At 39.1% G+C, this 21746-nt stretch overlaps 1 protein-coding gene across 1 annotated transcript; it reads right to left on the bottom strand.

Moving 5' to 3' along the window:
* Positions 1–1551: 1551 nt before the first annotated feature.
* Positions 1552–2531, bottom strand: LOC119651588 (cuticle protein 7-like). The gene is made up of 2 exons (XM_038055235.1): positions 2421–2531; positions 1552–2164 (listed from the first exon to the last, which is right to left on the bottom strand). The coding sequence occupies exons 1-2, from the start codon at positions 2430–2432 to the stop codon at positions 1736–1738; spliced, it is 441 nt and encodes a 146-aa protein (XP_037911163.1). The 5' UTR covers positions 2433–2531; the 3' UTR covers positions 1552–1735.
* Between the last annotated feature and the right edge of the window lie 19215 nt (positions 2532–21746).

Here is a 21746-nt window from a genome sequence, read left to right as displayed (position 1 = left end):
GGTTCTGGAGCAGGAGTCTACCTCTCGAATAAAAGCGAGAAGTGGCATTTTCCCTTGGGATAATATATAATGGTCTTTCAGGATGAAGTACATGCGATCTTCAGGGTGGCAACCTAGATGGTTGACGAGCGGTTGAAGGGCAGATGCATCTCAATCTGTAGCGATAGTCAAGCAGTATTGAGGCCGTTGAACAGTCCCTTGATCACTTCAAAATTCGTTCGGGAATCTAGACATCCATTGAACTTTGTTTCTAAATTGAATACGGTGGAACTACTCTGGATACCCGATCATTGTGATACAGAGGCAAATTGAATTTCGGATGCTTTAGGAAAAGAGAGTTGAGTTTCCCCCATATCCGGAGTGGAACCAGCAATTGGGGTGTGCTATCAAAAACTGGGAACACGTTCCCCGTAATGACAGATGGCTGAGCCTGTCAGCAGCATTGCTTAACGCCGCTATCAAAAACTGGAAACGGGTTCCCCGTAATAAAAGATGGCTGAGCCTTAATACTGTGCTAAACACACTAAATTTTTAACATACGGTAAAGTTTATCCTGTCGAAAAGTAGGAAGACTTCCAGAAGTATTGTGGGCATTCTGAGTGGCCATAATTCACTAGATAGGCATATGTTTAGAATAGGAAATCTCCAATATTATACGTATCCATACTGTCATGAGGAATCGTAATCCACGGAGCATTTTCTATGTGTGAGCCCCGCCTATGGACACATCAGACATTGGATTTTTGGTGCTGATGTGCTACAACTGTAGCATCACATCCACTAATGGAAATCCTGCAATTTATATACGAATCAGGAATATTCCGGTAGACGGGGGAATCAACAACAATGGACCGCTTGGGTCTGAGTGTTTATGGACTTTGCCTCTCCGCTACCTCAAAAACACATACACACAATACAAGTTAGAGTTGGTATCGACTTCTCCTTTAGCCCCTGTCCTATTTGAATGCGGTTTGCCAATCCTCTTCATCGGAGGCTTGGTCCCGGTGAATAGAGATTATTTTAATTCGCCGATTAACATGTCAGAATGCGGAAATTATTTATGAGTATGGCTCCGAATACAGAATTGGCGGAAGTTCTGAGCTGACTGCATTTAGATTGGTCAACAATGAGGACTGTCCGGATGGTTCCGTAGTAAGAGCACTAGGCTGTCATTGCTGACGGTCCCGGCTCAAATCTCGCTGGTGATAGAGGGATTATCATGACTATCTGTTGCATACCAGCTGATTAAGCTGTGAATGAGTACCTGAGTCAAATCAGGGCAATAATCACCCGCGAGGGCAATGCTGACCACGTTTCCTTATCCAATATACTGTAGTGTACCGTAACGGTCTTGAATTAAGTGCTTCAACACACTTTAAGGCCCTGATATAATATGGATTGGGAACCGTAATTTGATTTTTTTTCCTTCCCGGTAAGTTGAGCCCAGCTTGGTGGCAACTTGACGTCAATTTAGTCCTTTACTTCTACTAAAACGCGAAACATCTTAAAAACACCACATTTTCCAATAATAGCGCCACAATTCAAAACAAATTTTATATTTTTCATGCTTTTGTTTTATTTACAAAAAGGTAAAAGTAGAACATAATATTAATAAGTAACACTTTACATAATAAAGTTTGTTTTAAGAAAACAACTCGCGAAACAAGCACACTGTCCTTTACGAGCGCGAAAAAAGCGCACGTGCACTATATGCCATTACACACGACTACATCTTTTAATAGTGGTAGGTATGAGCTAGCGGGGCGGCATAGTGAGCAATTGGAGCAACAACCTTGGCAACAGGGGCGGCATAAGCGACCTTGTGTCCCAAAGGTTCACGTCGGACGACGGCGTTAAAACCATTGTGTGGATCGGAAGTGTAGTCAACAATTCTTTGATAACCATCGGGATCAACCAAAGAGTACTGGCCATGAACGATATCTCCCTTCCGTGATTCTGATTGACTTTTGATGTCTCCAGTGTGAGGATCGTTGACGGAATATGTGAAGTCGTAATGGGCTGGTGCAGCATACTCGATGGTTTTGACAACGGGGGCGGCATATTTCACAACTGGGGCTGCATGGTATCCAGCGTAGACGGGAGCATGATACGCAGAATATTCCACCGCGCTGACGGTTGCGATCAGTGCAAGAACGGCTATAAACTAAGGATATAGAGAAGATTATTTAGAGAACTGTAATCCTTACAGTTTAGGATTATTGTAATTTATATTTAGATGTGGATCCTTTAATGAAAACTAATGTTGCCATTTTCCTATTAGTGAAGTCAAAATCGTAGAGACATACGACTTTGACTTGTATCTTTACAAGGATTCAAGGATAATCCAAATTTTCACTACTTGGAATGCACTGGCTTGGTATTTATACTAAAAACCAATTATTATCAATATATATCCTTACTTTCGCTGCCATTTTCTTGTGCGTGTAGATTTATTATGTATGACTCGAAGTGAGTAAAGAACTAAAGTAAACTACGGTCAATTCACAATGCACCATCGTCTTTTATATGAAAGTTAAATTATGTCGAAAATAATCTAAAACGTATTACATATGTATGTACGCAATATAATATGTACATTACTTACTGACAAATTGTAATCCAATTTCCAGTAAAGCCGCGTTCTGCTCATATGTGTATGTGAAGTAAACACAGCAAGTTATGTACATTCGGACATAAAGCCTAAAAACTCCGAGATAATATTCACTGGGTAAAGTGCATTTATTTTGAGGAAAAAGAGGAAAAAGTAGATTAGATACAGATACAAGCGCAACAAACACTCAAGTGTGAAGGAAACCTGCCCAAGACACTGAGCCAGACTGAAAAGAAAATTTTCGCAATATTGATGAAAATCCACCAGCAGACATGCTATATTGGAAATGGCCATAGCCCCCGATCTATGCATTATCACCGAAGAACTAGTTCGCCAAACTATCATATGCACCTTGTACCACGCATATTTGTACGGATTGAAACAAAACAACCGTTAAAAATTCGTATCGAGGTCCAAGAAGATCACTCGGGGTTTAGGTGAAATGATCAGTACATGGCGCCGTAATATAGCATACGATCCACAACAGACAAGATAACATGGAATAATTGTAACATAACAAAACAGGTCTGTAGTTTGTCGCGTAACCGTAAGTAAAATTTTTGTTTTCGTTAACGTTTTTGTTTGCAGCTAAATTGTGGTTACGCCTTTTAGCCCATGGCTATGGGGCCTTTCTTTCTCTTTGCCTATGATTCACACTTGACATGTACTTCTCAATGGGTGTTATTCGTAATGTTGCAGATGTTGGTCAGGCTTAGGCAGTTTGCTGAGTATTCTCGGAGTTTCTTCATTTATAAGTAACATATGTATTTTATTTGATTTGGTAGTTGGTGCAGAGTGACTTTGTTAATTATCCTTTTTTCTTGCCTTTACGTCAAATGGTACAATATCTCATCTAATATTGACCTTGAAGCCCAGATCGCAAGAAGCTTATGCTCGAATTGTTCCTCACCAGACACCTTCAACTATTGTCGCAGGTTGGCAGCAATTGTTGCAAAACAAAAAGGATACACAAGCAAGTTGTTGTTGATAATGATTAAGTGATATTGACTCCTTGGTGATTAAGCGGAGTTGGTAAAACTTGCTTGAATTAGTTTTTAATTTTGATTTATTGGCTAATGTGACTTCAGTTAGGTATTTGTAATTTTAAGAAGAGATAGCTATTTACCACATACCTTAGATATTGCATTACTTCTGTCCAGATGTTTCCTTTTTTGTAAGGTAGTTAAAATTCATGAATTTGCTAGCCAAGTGAATAATTTCGGCTATTATTTCACTTCTTATGCTGCTATGAATGAGATACATCACCCCTTTCTCATATTCCCCTTACATCAGAGTAACGATGCGTGCGGTAGTATATTGTCGCGACTTATTTGATTGGACGATGGCCAGAAGATCATCTGAGTAGTCGACGACCGTCAAGAGGGGGAGGCTATCCCAAACATCCAAAAAATTTGGTAAAATTGGCCTGGAAATATTGAATTTCCACTGAAGTGTTCCGTCGACACGTACCTGTTTGTCTCTTTATTAGCAAGGTTCGAAAATGGGGGAAGAGGTCATTTGAACACTTCAGTCCCTTATGTGTCGTTCTACAAAATTTTATGTGTCCTTATAATGATATGTAAGGCCGCAAAGGAACTTGAAAACCAAACAAAAATCGGAATATTGCGCGTACCTATTATCAGAATATTACACGCGAGCTAAAGCTTAAAATTATAGCAAAAGACGTTCATATGATATCCCCTTGTTTGTTTGTTTGCTTATTTTTCAGGTCCCTGTGCAGCCCCACGCATCGGTATAAGGACCTGTGGAGTTTTTATTGAATGATACATGAGGGACTGAAGTGTCCAAATTACCGCTTCCTCTATATCCGAGCCAGACTAGCAACGTGGCTAGCAAGAAGGTGTTAGTGGAACTCTTTAGTGGAGCTTCAATATTTACGGGCGGACTTTCAAGGTCAATTTTGCCAACGCTTTAGGAGGATGGTCTTCTGGCCATCGAAAAAACATATATTAGTCTTTTGTAACATATCTTAATAGTTTCCATATATTTCATAAATTTAATAGCCTTTAATACCTTTTTTTCCTGTTGAGTCTTGCTTTTATCTGGAGTTCTTCTTTATATATGTATATTGCTCCATATAAATTTAACTATAAGAAAACAGATGTTTCAGCCAATTATACCTATTCTTTATTTCTATTTTTAGATTGTTATGTTCTCTGCGCTTCCAGTCAGTTGCGTTTAATCTCAAACTATCCCTAATGTTCTCAATCGAACAAAAAACATTTATCAGAAAGATATAACTAGATATGATTAATCAACTTCATTGAACTATCCAAAGGTTCAGCTTGCATGTACACTTTATATTCGTGGGCGATATGAACAGAAATTTACCTATTATGGATAGACAGATACTGGATTCTCGATTTCATACTAAACTGGGCGAAAAAATGTCAACCACGGTGTCTAGTTGACGATTTATGAGTGTATTGCAGATGTTACTTTCCTTTAAGAATCTGTATTCATCAATTCTCCGATAAACTTCTTAGGTTGACATAATAATGACATGGAAAAGAACATAATTTGTGCAACTGATAAGAATTGTTTACGCAAGTAAGATGCTAACGTTAATAAGTTCAACAACTTTAAGGAATTTCATTGGTAACATTGCAAAACTTAAAAGATTCAAGCGAGTAACTTGATTTACAAATTCGCTTGCTTATGTGAATATCTTCCTAGAGTCTGTATCGTAGGAAGCAACCTGTACTGGAATAGTTTCACAGTTGCAATGATATTTATGGCTTGAGTATTTTTTGCTGGTGGTCATATGTAGAGTAATAATGGTGAAGATAATGAAGCTTCAGCAGAGTCTCATCCGTGCATGGATTTCCTATGGGTATCGATATTTTCATACTGAGAGCTACCAGCATAATCCAAATTTGATAACTTTTTCAAGCTGTTATAATAGGCACGCGCTGATATTCTCTCCGATGGTTGTAGAGAAACAGGTTGATGGAAGTAGTTAATGAATTTAGTGCTTTTGATGCAATTAAAAGTGATGTTTTTTCCCTTGTATTTTGAGGTTTTGTTCATCTACAGAACTTTGTTTCACTTTAGTAATGTGATTAAACTATTTGCTACGAGGTTATATTTGGTATTGATTTTATTATTTTTTTAATTCTTTGTCAAAACCGTTATTACTTAGTCAACGAATTTTATTCATCGCATGAATGATATTTCATAATTTCCATGTTGTTGCCAATTTTCGTGATGTTATGGTCGAAAATTTTCGGAATAATTTGCTGAAATATACAAAGAAAATGGCAGACTCTTTAACCGCTTCGCCTATGAATTAGCAATAAAAAATTTTTGTATTTGCTACTGGCATTTTGTGCTGTATTCAAGTCTTAATCAATATTCCAAATATCTAATGAACTATTCAGAAAATGGCATTTGTATCAATTTGTCTTCATTTCATCAATTAATTTGACATACTTCGTCAGTTAAACTTATTTCCGCGATAGTAGTGCTGACAGTATTTTTTTTTATTTTAATTACATAGATTGGTTTAGGAAAGATTTGGCCTCTAATATGAAGCATGCGAAGTTCACGCGTTGTTTAAGATGTAATACGTCTCCATATCTCCAGTCATGAGCGGGAAGCAGCGAATTGCTAAAAGATGATTTGAAATAGATATAAATGTAATGTTATGTTAATTCTTATTTTTCGAAATCAAATTATGGAAAATATACATATGTATGCACACCACCTTACTTACTTTTACAGAGTTATGGCAAAGCAACTACTGGTGCAAGTAAATATTGATTAAGAGCGAATAAATTGTTTTGCATCACCTGTTTCAACATGAGCAGACACTTTTCATTAACGAAAAATCGAACTGAATGTCGAGAGAATGGCGCTGCGAGATTCAATGTAAATAAATAAGACATAATTTATACAATTTACACATATTGCAGTCTTTTCATATAAAATAAGCTAATGAATTTTTATATTGATTCAAGAAATAAAATGCGGCTCTGAAATAATCCCCGAATGGCAAGAGCCGTAATTGAAGTTTTTATACTAATAAGCGCTAACTCAGTTTTAGATAGATTTTAAATGCATACTTTTATTATTGGGATTCGTATGGGGTAGTCGTATTAACATTCGCCTATCTCCTTTGGATTTGTAGCTTACATAATTGAAATGGAGCTTTCTTTTTCATTATTATATTTTTATTATGTATTTGGCTCATAATCACATTGTATGAGGATTATGATCTAGATGAAATTCGCAGTTTTTCAAGCTTTGATCTCCTAATTTATTTGTATTCTCAAACCTGTTTTTATGAATACAAATGTTGTGAATCCCACGTGCAGAAAATTTGGGAACCAAATAAGTGATGTTAAGAGTTGAGGGTATGATAAGGTGGTACTAAACTGGTAACATTCAGCAAATTTTTGGCTAATAATCGGCTCGTATACCAGATGAGTTTATGTGACACACGGTTAGATCAGATTGTGTTTAAGCCTCTCTAATAATGCATTGCAGCGATAATAATGGTCGGCAATCGCTCGAATGAGATGATTTTTCCTCCTTTTTTGCGAAAACACGGTTACTTCGAAAACGTCTCACCAAAGGGCCAAAGCTCTTACTGTACAAGACAATGATCTTGCCAGTCCTCATATATTCCTCGGAGACCTGAGTTCTTAGCAAGAAAAATTGCGAACTCTTGGCCGCGTTCCAGAGAAGAATCCTCTGAAGAATTTTTGGCCCCCTACATGATTAGGAAGATGAGTCGACCGTTTAGTAAACCCTATCTTGTCAATATATGGTTTACAAGGCCAAGAGTGTTGGCAGAATCGACGATATGCTCGCTACACTTCCAACGGGTACCGAAACATTTACCCCTGCATTCCTCACATCACGTCGGAATCTCTGGCATCATCGGTGGACGGGTGGCGAGTCCTAGAAAACTTCTCGGCAAATGATTACCAGTACATCGCGTTCGAAGTGGTTGACGCTACTTGCCGGTGAGCACCAACGCAACGCTCCTCCTGCCTGTGGAATGTTGCGAGGGTGAACATCGGGAAGTTCGTCGAAGCTCTTGGAGCAGCAGAGCCGCGCTGGAGGGCGCTCCCGAGGGGTGGTGGCGTCGCAGCTGACACTGTCGTGAATTCAGCGATGAATCTTATAACGGCGGTGTGTGAGGCTTCCATGCCCCGGAGGGGCCCCAGCGGCGATAAGCCTGCTATGTACTGGAAGAAGCGGTTCTCACTATGAAAAACAAGAACGCGCCACATCCTGATGGCATCCCGGTGGAAGTTTACAAATTGGAAAGTGGCCAAACTCGCGCTAATCAGCAAGGTTAAAGGAGACCCGGAGCTCCCGTCTGCATACCGACTGCTGAGTATGCTTGACACGGTTGGGAAAATGCTCGAGAAGTTCATCAAGAGTAGACTCGATGGAGCGATTCTCGCTGACGGGCACTTATCCCCAAGGCAGCTAGGGTTCAGAGCACGAGATGAACCACCCAACCGCCAATCTCGACGAATAGTGCTCCTCATAACGCTTGATGTCAGAAATGCCTTCAATTCCGTAAGATGGACAGATATGCTAGGCACATCAGAAAACTCATTCCATGTTTCAAGCTATCTCTTGCGGATATTAAGGGATTACCTGAAAGATCGCTCGCTGCTTTTTGAGACGGTAGAGGGCCGGAGGAGGATGGAAATCCAGTCGGGAATAGCACAGGGATCCATTCTAGGGCCGGACCTCTGGAACGCTTTCTACGATAGTCTGCTGAGACTCGACATGGCAGAAGAGTTGCGCCTGATCGGTTATGCAGACGAGGTTGCAGCACTTGTTTGCGGACGAATTGTTGAACAGGCGTAAAGCAAACTTGGCATATTGATGCGACAGGTAAGCGGATGGATAACTGCTCACAGTTTCAGCTTTGCGCTGGAAAAAACCGAAGTAGGAGGAGAAGAGGCGAGGAGAATTCCGACCCTGCGTCTCATATCGATCCGCGAGTTGGTTATAGAGTCAAAGCCAGCGGTTAACTACATTGGTTTAATGCTCGACTTGAAGACTTCGAGCAAATCGAAACAGGAGCAGACAGGGCTGCAGCTAGAGTTGCGGCCTTGAGTCGGCTAATTGCGGATGTTGGGGGCTCTATATCATCTAGGAGACGTCTTCTTATGGAAGTAAAGCAGTCGGTTCTGCTCTATGGCGCGGATGTATGGGCTGATACCCTTGACAAGGAGGTGCATTGTAAGCGCCTTGTTCAAGTGCAGAGACGAGGAGCTTTGTGAGTGGTGTATTTTTACCGCACTGTCTCAGAACCGGTCGTGATGGTGATCGCGGGAGTGATCTCTGTTGCCCCCCCCCCTTGCCAAGGAGCGTAAAGCTTTCTACCGCCGTAAGGACGAAAAGTTAAGAGAGGTGGTTGCTCGTGAAGAACATTAATGCACGCTTACTGAGTGGCAACTCTCTTAGCAAAATGAGCCCAGGGGCAGGTGAACTGCGCGGCTCATCGACAATTTACACCGTGGCTGAACTAAATGCATGGTGAGATTGATTCCTTCCTTATCCGGCTTCGAAGCGGACACGAAGGTTTTCAGGTACGACCTGCACAGCATTGGGAAGGCGCGATCTCCTGATTTTGTGTTCGGCAATGAAGTGGCAGACGACGGTGAACAGACATTTTTCTCTTGCGAGAGGAGGGACGGAATTCGTCAGCAGCCTTATGCAGACAAAGGGGAGCTTTCTTCAGACAACATCAGAGAGATGCTGAAGAGCTTGGCCAGCTGGAATCGTGTTGCGCATTCTTCTTATTGCGAAGAAGATTGAACTCGACCGGCGGAGAGACCGAATCTTCTGCTGCGACAGCCAGGTACTCTAGCCACTCAGCCACCCGGACGTGATGGGTGGTAATGTCGACACCATATTGAGTGCGTGAGCTACCAAAGTAGAGTAGTTTATTTTCACCCCGTTTGCGTTCTGTGTCGCAGCTTTTGGAATGTGTTGTGTTGCTCTAAAGATTTGCAATTCTCTGGGCTACAAATTTTCATGCTATTTTGTCCGAGGTAAGTGGAGTTGCAGTTTTTCTTAATTCTTTTGTGATCCGGTTTCGAAAAGGAAAGAATTAAATTTTTGGTAAGAATTAAGGGAGTTCTGCATCAGCAATCTACTTTAACCAATTGGGAGAGGCAGCCACTCAGGTTTCTGCTTCATGGGAAAAATATTTTCAGCATATATTAATATTTTGAGAGAGATGTCCAAGCGGAGATAATTTTGAACAAATAATTAATTTTTTGAAATCTTTCGTGGACGTTTTGCATATGTGGTTAAATTTGAGCAAGTAATTGTCATAATAACAAAATTTTATTTATTATAACCTTGATCTATTTTATTTCAGTCTAAAATTTACTCAAGATTTACCTGAAGACAATTATCTACTCCCAATTAAAAAAAGTATTTTCCTAACAAACTTTTCTCAGCCATTCTTCTACTTTATAACAATCAACAGTGACAGAGGCCAACCGTATCACAAAATGTTCACTTATAACAAATTAAGACTGATTAACATTTTTTTCTAATCTTTTTAATTATTCATTATTATCATTATATTCGAAATTTACCAGCACTAGGAACTTACGAACATTTATCAGATTTAATCTGGACAAAATTGTGCAACTTGTAAAGTCAAATAGATTTGATCAACATGTTTTTTACTTTAGTCTATTTCCAGGCTACATGCTGATCACTAGATTATAAAGATTATATAATCGATAAGTTGTGCATTTCAGTCTGCGTATATTTAGTCAATATGGATTTGGATACGTGTCTTGATTGTAGTTTTGTCGGCACAAATTGTGTTATTGTTTTACGAAGACCAAGTGGGATAATTGCTCAATTTATTGACTGAAATGATTATTTGTACTTTTCTTTCAAGACCCTAATGTAAGACGGTAATGGTTAAAGCTGTAAGACTAAATTGGTAAAGGATATGGTTCAGCAAAGAAGTGGAAAAATACCAAAGTTGGTGGATTTATATTTTACTGGCCCGTTCGGTAAATAAATATTCTTTCTTCATCAGAGAACCACTGATAATGATTTTTCAAATCATCAATAATAATGTTTATTTCTATGTAAAAAAGGCCGTCATACCTGGAGTGAGAAGTTTTTAATAGAATTTGAAAATCTCATGGATTCAATATTCATGCTCATTCATCTCCATAGAAATTTCGGCATACGTTGAGCTAATTTCACGGAAAAAATGTATCTATATCTTTCTAATAAAAAAATTAATAGATTCACCCACTACAAAAATGTTACAATAGTTAATTCAACTAATATTCTTTGAATAGATTGCATAACTTTGATCCATGAAATTGTGAATAACCAATAAATTTTGATTTATCGTAATTTGAGCAGAGATATTTAACTTATTATTTTTGTGCAATAACTTTCAAATGTAGTTTATACACAGATATCAGTACTAGGATATGACTACCTATTCTGATTCATCAGTTGCTGTTTGTCTACTCTTCACTATTTTGCCAATAAAGGGTGTCTACACAGTCTCAGTGCACTTTTTCTTTTTTGAGACTGTGCTTCAGTTACATTATCATCGCATTTAATGCTGTGCGGGTGATAAGTTTATATAGCCCACCATAAATATGCATGATGACCGCGATTCGAACCCGGACGAGATCGAGCGGCTCCCGCTCAATCAACTTGATCACCGCCCCGTCATGATCCATTAGAGACTTATATAAACTTTAAGTTTCGATTTTAAAATGTAAATGGATTGTGATACCAGAAATGTTGGATATATATACATAATATTCTGCTGGTCATCATTCTGATTATCTGAATTTTTCCCTCAGGTGCATTTCAGAATAAATTCATGTATACGGAAGTGGATAGAAAAGGCAAGCCCATGGAAGTCGTTTAATCCCATTTACGAAGGTCTTTTCGAGCTTTCGCTGCCACTTATTTGGGTCCATTTTAAACCACTCATATGCCTCTTAACTTCTGTCTAGAAATCACTGAAATATGAGCGTGAAGGGTAATTGAATCGCTAACTACATTGAGCTCCCATAATTTAATTATTAATGGTAATAAATTTAATTGTTTGAAGACTAATAGCTAACTCACCTTATTTCTCGTTGATATTTAAACACCAAACAGTTTTAAAAAAACATGTTCAATAGTGCATTGATTTTTAATTATAAATGGAAGAAAACTATTTTTTGCTTTGGAAAAAAAAAATTGCAACAAAGCTTTTTACTTAGCCTAGCCACCTAAACAATTCGAAGGGCGATATTAGACATTTACACAGCTATTTTGCGCTTTTGAACTCTAAAAAATCTATCTACCTCGGCAAGGTTGCAAGGTTGGACTATAAGAGGCATAAGCTGTTATTTTTCGGAAAAAAAACGACGTCGAATCTGACCATTCGAGTAGTCTATATAAAGATACATATCTTTGAATATCCACTTATCTTTGTCTTTATTTGTCCGTTCATGATTTTTTGCTTTCTATATAATTTTCACAATAGGCTTGGGGGCCTGGCGTAAAACGAATTTACATTTCATTGATTCAGTCATTCCGCACTATTTTTTTCGACCTTGCCACATAAAAGATTAATTGAATTCGGCAAAATAACTGCGTCTATTCATAACTTTAGGTGTATATGGTATGTGTAATATACACTTATGTTTTAAGATTTGCTTATTTTTTCTACTACCATTTGTCGAGGGACATTTTATATGTTGACTCTGAATGTTCATTTAACAGTTTCTTTGATTCTATATATGTATGCATATCTGTTTAACTATGGCGGTCAGAAGGGTTGTCGAATGAGCCTTGAATGATTGAAACAAACAGTTCTCGAATTATTATAATTACAAAGTTGTGTGAGGTTAAAATGAAATTCATGTCTCGTAGTTCTTTACCTGTACGAAGAACGAGCTTTTATAGAATAAGATTTTTTTCGTACACATACACGATTTCCTATACTGATTTTCTTTAAAGTGTATAGTTGGGAATAAAACGGGGAGATTCGTTAAGCAATCTAACATTAAAAAAAATACTGCCTCATTACTTCGTGATTTTTATTCCTTTATTATTGTGTTATCTATCCGAACTGACTATCTTTTCTATATACGTGTACGAGGTTAGTGACTATTTGGATGCATACATATGTATCTTACCGTTATACTGGGGACGACGACACGGGACCAAATCGTATCTGTGGTATCTAAAGGACGGAAAAAGATACCAACAAGGCTCTTGGTAGTCCTAACCCTTCCAGCAGAGCCGGAGAAAAGTGAAAAGGGGGTGACGGAGATCAACTCAGAAGAAGGGAATGCTCCTGTGAAACCTGAATGAAGTCAGAAGCTTTATTGGGGACGGAATTTTCAATCCATTGATATGCTGTTGAGGGTCATAAGAGACAGTGTAGCCTTGGGATATATACCACTCCAAAAGTTGGACGGAAAGAATCCTTTTCGCTTCAAACCTTTCCAACCACTGAAAACTACTGCAAATAGTGGAGAAATTTCTGAACAATTGCATAAGAACTAAAATTTCAATGCGTAACTTTCTACATTAGTGTCGAAATGCTTACGGAAGATTAACCGAAATTGTCCGGTATCAGTTGGAATGCCTTTATCCGCAAGGGAGTCATGAAGATATAGGCCCTTTTGCTGGGCAAAATATTAGATAAGGGACAAGTGGAGGAACCTGTAGAGGTTCATGTGGAATCGACGTTTCTCGACTACACGTTTTGACGCGGCACCATTCGACGCCACACGTTTCGACACCAGTAGGTTTCGACGCTGCACGTTTCAATGCCTGATAAACAGTTTAATCACCTTTTTCGTTTAAAAAATTACATCTGTTATCTGGGCTCATATCATGTTGATCACTCGGATCCCCATCCAGGAATGTTGTTAATGGCATTTCTCAATTATTCTGCTAATTTTGTAATAATATACCGTTGGTCACTGTATATAATGACAAATAATAAAAATGTCGACGAACTAAGAAATATATGCTGCAGAAATAATTTTGAATAAGTTTGAAAATGCAACCCAACACCTGGCTCAGGAAGCAGAGTAAACCTTTATAATTTCAACAAATTTTTGTAAGGAATTCTACGTGTTTCTTGGACTGGTGATAGAAAGGTTTTTCACAAACACCCAAAAAGAACATTGATTGTTTATAAAATAAACAGCGTCGAAAGGTCCTCGTGATGAAATGTACAAATGTTCTCGCGTCGACACGTGCAGTGTCGAAACGAGCGGTGACGAAACCTACCCTGTCGAAATGACTTGCTTCGAACTATAGGTACCAATTTGGTCGTCATGAATACAAACCAAGGTTGTCCACAGGGCGTATTAATATTTAAGTGGCTGGGCGGGGCTTAATCGAGAAGCAAATGACTCGAATTTTAGAGAACAATGTTTTTATATCATCATCATCATGAACGGCGCAACAACCGGTATCCGGTCTAGGTTTGCCTTAATATGGAACTCCAGACATGCCGGTTTTGCGCCGAGGTTCACCAATTCGATATTCCTAAAAGCTATCTGGCGTCCTGATCTACGCCATCGTTCCAAGCAGGGTCTGCCTCGTCTTCTTTTTCTACCTTATATATTGCTCTTATAGACTTTCCGGGCCGGATCGTCCTCCTCCATACGGATTAAGTGAATCGCCCACCGTAACTTATTGAGCCGGATTTTATCCACAACTTGACGGTCATGGTATCGCTCATAGATTTTGTCGTTATGTAGACTACGGAATAGTCCATCCTCATGTAGGGGGCCAAAAATTCTTCGGAGGATTCTTCTCTCGAACGCGGCTAAGAGTTTGCAATTTTTCCTGCTAAGAACCCAAGTTTCTGAGGAGTACATGAGGACTCGCAAGATCATTGTCCTGTACAGTAAGAGCATTGACCCTATGGTGAGACGTTCCGAGCGGAACAGTTTTTGTAAGCTGAAATCGGCTCTGTTGGCAGCCAACAACCGTGTGCGGATTTCATCATCGTAGTTGTTATCGGTTGTGATTTTCGACCCTAGATAGGAGAAATTGTATGTTTTTATATGCGGTAGAATATTATTCTTTCTAGGGTATCAAAAAAGCGGTTCTAGTCTAGAAGAGAGATGATGATTCGGGGAAGTAAATTGGCGTGGAAGAGGTTTTCTTCTACATAGTCTACTTGCATCGGAAATCTGGGGATTGATATTTGGTGAACAAATTGATCGTATGTCCGCCTAGGACTGCATAAATGGGTTTGATAGGAGTCATATATAGTTTGGATAGGGTTGCATTTTAAATAAAGGAGCTGTTGCATAGAACTTTTTCTTCCCAACACTATGCTCAGAGGGAGTAGCGGAGTCGAATGGAGAATGTCTGTCTAATTCCCTGTAGAAACTAGTGGATCTCTTCCATAATGCGGTATGTTGTATCGGAGCGAAATTGGGGATAACTTCATCACTGTATGTAGGTGGGTCTGGTTGAAAGCATGTCTACTGTTGAAGATGGAAGAATATAGGAAAGAAAACACATTTTCTGGAAACCAGTCTAAATAGAAATACATAGAATAAAAACAATACATGACGATTATAAATAAGTTAATATACAGAAGAGCGAAGGTACAAAGTACCTTTGGTTGAGGAATATGATTGGGGTAGGTAGGTAGGTATCAGTGGTGTTAGAAAATATCGTCCAATGCAATGATCAACTGGGTGATTTTCGACTCCAGCAAGGCTCACATTTCCCAGCAGACGCATCAAGACTATTTGTCTTAATTTTTTTTTTCGTCCTACACAGAGAGGCAAAATCTTGGAAAGACTCCACTCTAACTGTGACTTAGGGTAGGTAGGTAGTTATCAGTGGCCGCTCCGAGGAGCCCAATTAGCGCTTTGGTGTGCCGTTTTGATGCCACAAACTCCTAAGACCGTGACTGTTGTTATGGGAGCAGGGAGGCAGACTCCAGCCGGCTCGGATCTTCAGAGCCAGCCCGTAGCATTCACGAAGGAAAGCAGCTCTCCGACCCTGCAGCTAGAAATCTCACTGAGGTCCCCAAATAATGGTTTACCCAGTGTCCGCAGCCTGACTCTAGCCAGAGCTGGGCAATCGCAGAGAAAGTGCCTGAGGGTTTCTCTTCCTTCACCGCAGCTTCGGCAATGCGAGTTGTGGGGTAAGCCGAGCCTAGCGGCATGGTCCCCTATGGGCCAGTGCCCCGTGCAGACCGCCGTAATCTTGAATGCATTTGCACGCGTCTGGCACAGGAGCTGTCGTGATCGGGCTATGTTATAAGCGGGCCAAATTCTCCTTGATTTGGCACAGCTTGTAAGCCTTCGCCATCTCAGGCCCGCGGCTGCTAGGCAGTGCGAGTAGACTCGGCCCCCGACAGCCGCCAGCGGAACACCGACTGTATTCGCCGAAGGACTGCTAAGAGCAGAGCCTTGCCTGGCCAATCCGTCAGCCCGCTCATTCCCTTCTATGTTCCTATGCCCGGGAACCCAGAGGAGAGTGACCTTGAGCGTGCCGCCCAGACGGTTCGAGAGGGAGAGTAATATGATATTATATGACTGTATTGAACGCGACTTTATATCCGAAAATAACACTGAGAAAGGATCATGTTACCGCGGACAAGAAAGAAGAAAGATGATTTATTTTCAATAAAAAGGTGCAAAAAAGCGAAATCGACACCAAGTTATAGGTTAAATTCTGATAAGTGGATTATAATGATGGATATTTAGTTGAAGTGTAAATTGGGGTTTTCATAATAACCAAATATTAAAACCTACATTGGCTTTCGAGCTATAATCTTATGTAAAATTAGCTGCTTGCTACTGTTTCCCTACTTTCCACCTACTACTAGTGAATAACTATTTTTCAAAAGTCAATTTACTTTCACTTTTCTAGCAATTCCTTAGTTTCGAGTCTAATTCAACTGTACTAGTGGAAATCATTTAAGGTCCCTTATCTGATGTTTATCTTCTGTAAAATACAACTAGTCAGACTATCAAGAAACCGACACATTATCAATAGTAATTAATTACACTAGTAATGAAATCTTGTGTGTGACCAACGACCGTATAAACATGGGTAGTATAACTCATAATATGAATATTATCTGTAACTATAACGCAAAATACAAGAAAGCACTAGATAGTTTTATAGCCTATACTTGTCGTTAGGTATCACTTTCGTTTTTAATGTGGTTAAAGCCGGCTGTATGGAGATGAATGTGGTGTGATAAAATATCTCTAGAGAAAAAGATATTACTCGTATTTTTATTTGACAACTAGACAAATTTGAAATACTCGTAGATTTTTCAATTCCTACATAAAGGGGATATGTTACAGGAAATTTATGAGAAACATACTTTTCCTTTCATTCATATATACTGTTCTTAATATTCGTATGCATTCAGATTAAAGAATGATAAAATATTATTGGATCGAGAGTTTCACATATTTTCATAATTTGTATGTAGAATAACTTTGTACTGATTTTTCTCATTTGTAAGCTCATTTCAAACTAGAACAATGAAGATAGGAGACTACAATTTTGAGAGCGTTGATAATTTCTCCTATCTAAAGTCACAACGGATAACAACTACGACGATAAAATTCGCGTACGTTTATTGGCTGCCAATAGAGCCTGTTTCAGCTTAAAAAACTGTTCCGCTCGAAACGTCTCACTATAGGATCAAAGTTCTTGCAGTACAAGACAAGTGTATTCCTCGGAGACTTGGAGAGTTGGGTTCTTAGCAAGAACAATTGGCCGCTTTCGAGAGAAGAATCTCTCAAAGAATTTTGGCCACCACTGAAATGAGGGCTCGCAAACCAACGAAAAATAGTGGACTGCATTCTCTCTCGGTCTAAGACAAGGAGATGTTCTATCATGCGTCTTCTTTAGCCTGGCCCTGGAAAAAGTGATCCGTGATGCTGAGGTAAATGCGAAAGGCACCATCCTCTTTAAGTTCACCCAACTACTGGCCCATGCTGACGATATCGACATCATGGAAGCATGAAGGCAAGACGAAATATATGGTCGGAACGTCAGCACCAAAAACCAACCAACCAACCACATTAAATCGCACTGGCCAAATGAGAAGAATAAAGAAGAAGCGACTACAATTTAGATACCGTTGATAATTTCTCCTAGGTAGGGTCGCAAATCACAACCGATATCACGAAGAAATCCGCGCACGGTTGTTGGTTGTTAACAGAGCCTATTTCAGCTTACAAAAACTTTTCCGTTCAAAACGTCTGACCATAGGGTCAAAGCTCTTACTGTACAAATCAATGATCATGCCGGTCCTTTATTCCTCGGAGTCCTGGGTTCTTAGTAAGGAAAATTGCGAACTCTTGGTCGCGTTCGGGAGAAGAATCTCCCTAAGAATTTTTGGACCTCTGGATAACATTGGATGATTTCGTAGCCAACATAACGATGGATGTGCGATACCATGACCGTGGATAAAATACGGCTCAATAGGTTGAGGTGGGCGGATCACTTAACCCGTATGGCTGAGGTCAGAACGCAATTGATGGACCTCTGCGCAAAACCGGGATGTCTCGAGTTCCTTATTAAGGCAGTCCTAGGCTGGATACCAGTTGCCGCACCGTTGATGATGATGATGATGATTCTCATTAAATTGATGGACCTCTGCGCAAAACCGGGATGTCTCGAGTTCCTTATTAAGGCAGTCCTAGGCTGGATACCAGTCGCCGCACCGTTGATGATGATGATGATGATTCTCATTAAAAAGTTGCACATATTGTGAGCCATTTTTTATTGCGTTTGTTCCACGACGATATTCATATTCAAAACAGGCATGCATTTTCGACTTATCGACGGTTCCCAAAAAATAATTGCCTTATTCCATGAAAAAAATAGCACACTACAAAAATTTTGTTTCTAAGCCAGTCCTTTGTAGCTGACTATTAAAAAAAAATTTCGGGCCACTTGGTCTACTGCCTGGAAATAGGGTTCTGGAAGGCCGAAAAAGACTATATCAGCCGAAGTCAAACTACTGCGGAGATTCAGCCTGCGGCAATCGGTTCAAAACTTCTTCGGACATTTAAAAAGAAGCTGAAGGATGCAACTGGGACAGAAATTGATGCATCAACGGTTAGTCGGAGGCTTAGACAGGGCGGATTACATGGCCGACGTCCAGCAAAGACGCCTTTTTTAAATGGAAGAAACAGTGGTAAACTATAACATTCCCCGATGAATACCAGTTTAATACTTTTGGGTTGGATGTGATCCATCACGTATGGGGAAGATCAATTGAGCGATTAAATGGGGAGGGCATCCAGACCACAGTATACCAGCCGGTGAGCCAGTGCTGCTTTTCGTTTTATGGTGTGAAAGGACTTTCATTTATTGATAGAAGAGTCAATGGTGCAGCCTATAATCGAATCTCGGCGGAGCATCTGATATCTTGCATTGAAGAGCAATATCAGTATAGTAGTAAGTGAGGTCATCTTTCAGAATGATTCTGCGTCTTGTCAGAGGTTCCATATTGTAAGTAATTATTTCTTTTCTTTTCTCTAGCGGTTTTATAAGACATATTGAAGGCTTTCCAATTATTTGACCTTTTTAGCTCTGGAGGGGCGCAACTTTCTGACCGAAAACTCAGTAAAGGAGCTGACTAGGCCTGGAAACAGACCAGTTCTAAGCCCCATAGGAAACTTGTAGGCACTAATCGTAATTTTTACCCATCACTGTATATTTATGTTATACAATATATATATGTTCGGAGTTCAACAAATTTTTATATGTTTTTGGAATTCACCTCTGCTCAAGGAGCAGTGTGACCGTAGTCACTTATTTTTTTTCAGTAGTGGGTGTTGGTCCAAAAAGAGGGGTCGATGAACCAGAAAAAAAAGGGGACATTTTCTCTCCAATTGGTCCGGTTTGCCATAATTAGTTCAGTTTCAGTCGGTTTGAACTTCTATAGAGTTTTTAAATTGGATATAATTTGCGCCCATAGCGAGTTTGTGAATTAATATAACGTTGCTCCCAGTGTAGAGGTGAGGTAGCGTCTGATGAGTTGGCTCTGCCCTGGACGAAATCCTAGCCGTCAGATTTTCATAGTTGTCCGTTATTGTGTTATTTCTTTCCTACTTTTTATTACATAAAAATAAGTAATTACCTCAAATGGGGTTGACGATCGTCTGTAAAATATTGCTTTTTCATTGAACTTGAAAATGTTCAATGATAAAATGTGACAGGGAAGAAAATCTGTAGTTACCTAAGAATATACCAACCACTCTAATATGCGTGGTAATCTCATTAGATGCACATACTCATAACTATACGAGTTGGTTCGTATTCATGTTCATATTTTGTGTTGAATCAACAAACTCATTAGAGCTTTACCACCAACAACATTACCTTCGCGAGCGACAAGTGGAAGGAATGGCCGATTGAAGTGTCTTTTATTGAGTACTGGTTTTATTGGCATCTTGTTTTGATTACTATATCGGAGTAAGTGGTGACCAAGTGCATGGACTGTTTTAACTATTTTGTTTACAATGGGGACGTTGGGGCGAAATTGAACACGCTGATTTCCGAATGTATCTTTCGAACCTATGTCAGTTATCAGGAAAATGTTCTACATCTTAAAGGATTTGCCCCCCAAATTTGTTCCTTAATACCTTTTGGTTCAATTTAGTATTGTATACCTGAGTCTTACATCTACTAACACGTTGAAATCATAAAGTGACTACTAACCTCGATCTCCCAGCGAATCTTGAGCTGAGGAAGATAAATGGACATTCATTCAAAACAATAAATCCACATTACTTGAGAACCCATAGTAAAATCAATTTCCTCCGGTGCTTGCATGAAAGCAAGAGTGAATCTCTGTGTTCATCGAAAGTGCAAAGACCAGATCAAGTTTCAGAGCAGCGAACATGATTGATGAAAACATGAACCTGAAGCGCAGGGACTGGGAGTGAAGAAGAGCTCTTGGGCTTTGACACATTCACGTGGTTGATGATGATATGTGGAATTTCTGTTGCAAATTGAAGTCTATTACATGCAATTCGTCTCTAAGTTGACTAGATGATCTCTTCAAATATACCGCCTGCATATATTAGATTATGAGAACTGTTCAGCAAACAATAAAAAAACCATCAATGAAGGTGTCGGCCATTAGTTTTTCTACGAAATTGTAGAGCTGACGTAAATTCCACTTGAGATGATATTTGTATTTCAATGTGTTTTTGGTGATGATGAATATGTTAATAACCATAGGGAAACAACTCATATACATATAGATATATGGGGGCGAGAAAATTCTTAAACAATTAAATAAAATATTTGTCGCATACGTTGTGAATTTTTGACAATATGTAAAATGAGGTAAGTTTCGATTGTTGAGTATTGTCTAATTACAAATCACAATAATAATATAAAAATTGGTCAGAATTGAATTGTTTATTTTGGGATCTTTCCTCTTATTTCGGTAATCATATGAATGGTTATCGGCTCCTTAAAAATTAAAAGTGAAGACTGTTTCAATACCCACTAGGCAAAACATAGAAATCAGATGGATGATTGATCTGAGACAATACAATTACACTCGATGAGATAGTTAATTTCTGGTTGTTAAAACGTCGACTAAAAATGACACCACTTTAGATTGCATAATAGATGCTATCGGATTGGAAAAGTTAATCAGTAATTAAACTCTTCGCAATATTAGGTACTCAGATGGTGAATTGCATGGTGTTTGTATGGACGCTATTGAGTATACGAATATATCCGCAAGTTTAGTAAATTGCATACAAATATTTCGATAGAAATAGTAGAGTGAAAAAGATTGGATTTATTTCCGAACCAGGTCAAATTGGAGGTGCGCAAAATTCAAACCAGTTATATCTTTTACTTTAGTGGACTTTGATGTATAAAAATAGTCGATTGGCAAGTTTTTCTCTTGTCAATTAGATAGTTTGCAGTTTCTGAATTGAAAGTGAAAATTTGAACGTGGAACTATTTTTGAATTCCACATGGCCACATTGAGACACATTGAGAACTATGCACACCTAGCGTAAATAAACATACGTAGATGGGCATCAATTCACATTTGATTATATTGTTATAATTTGTCCGATTTTCTCATTTGATTATATTGTTT

This window comes from Hermetia illucens, chromosome 3 (assembly GCF_905115235.1).
Source record: "Hermetia illucens chromosome 3, iHerIll2.2.curated.20191125, whole genome shotgun sequence".
Classification (NCBI taxonomy): Eukaryota; Metazoa; Arthropoda; class Insecta; order Diptera; family Stratiomyidae; genus Hermetia; species Hermetia illucens.
Note: the sequence above shows the minus strand (reverse complement) of the source record. Positions and strands in the feature narration are given on the sequence as shown.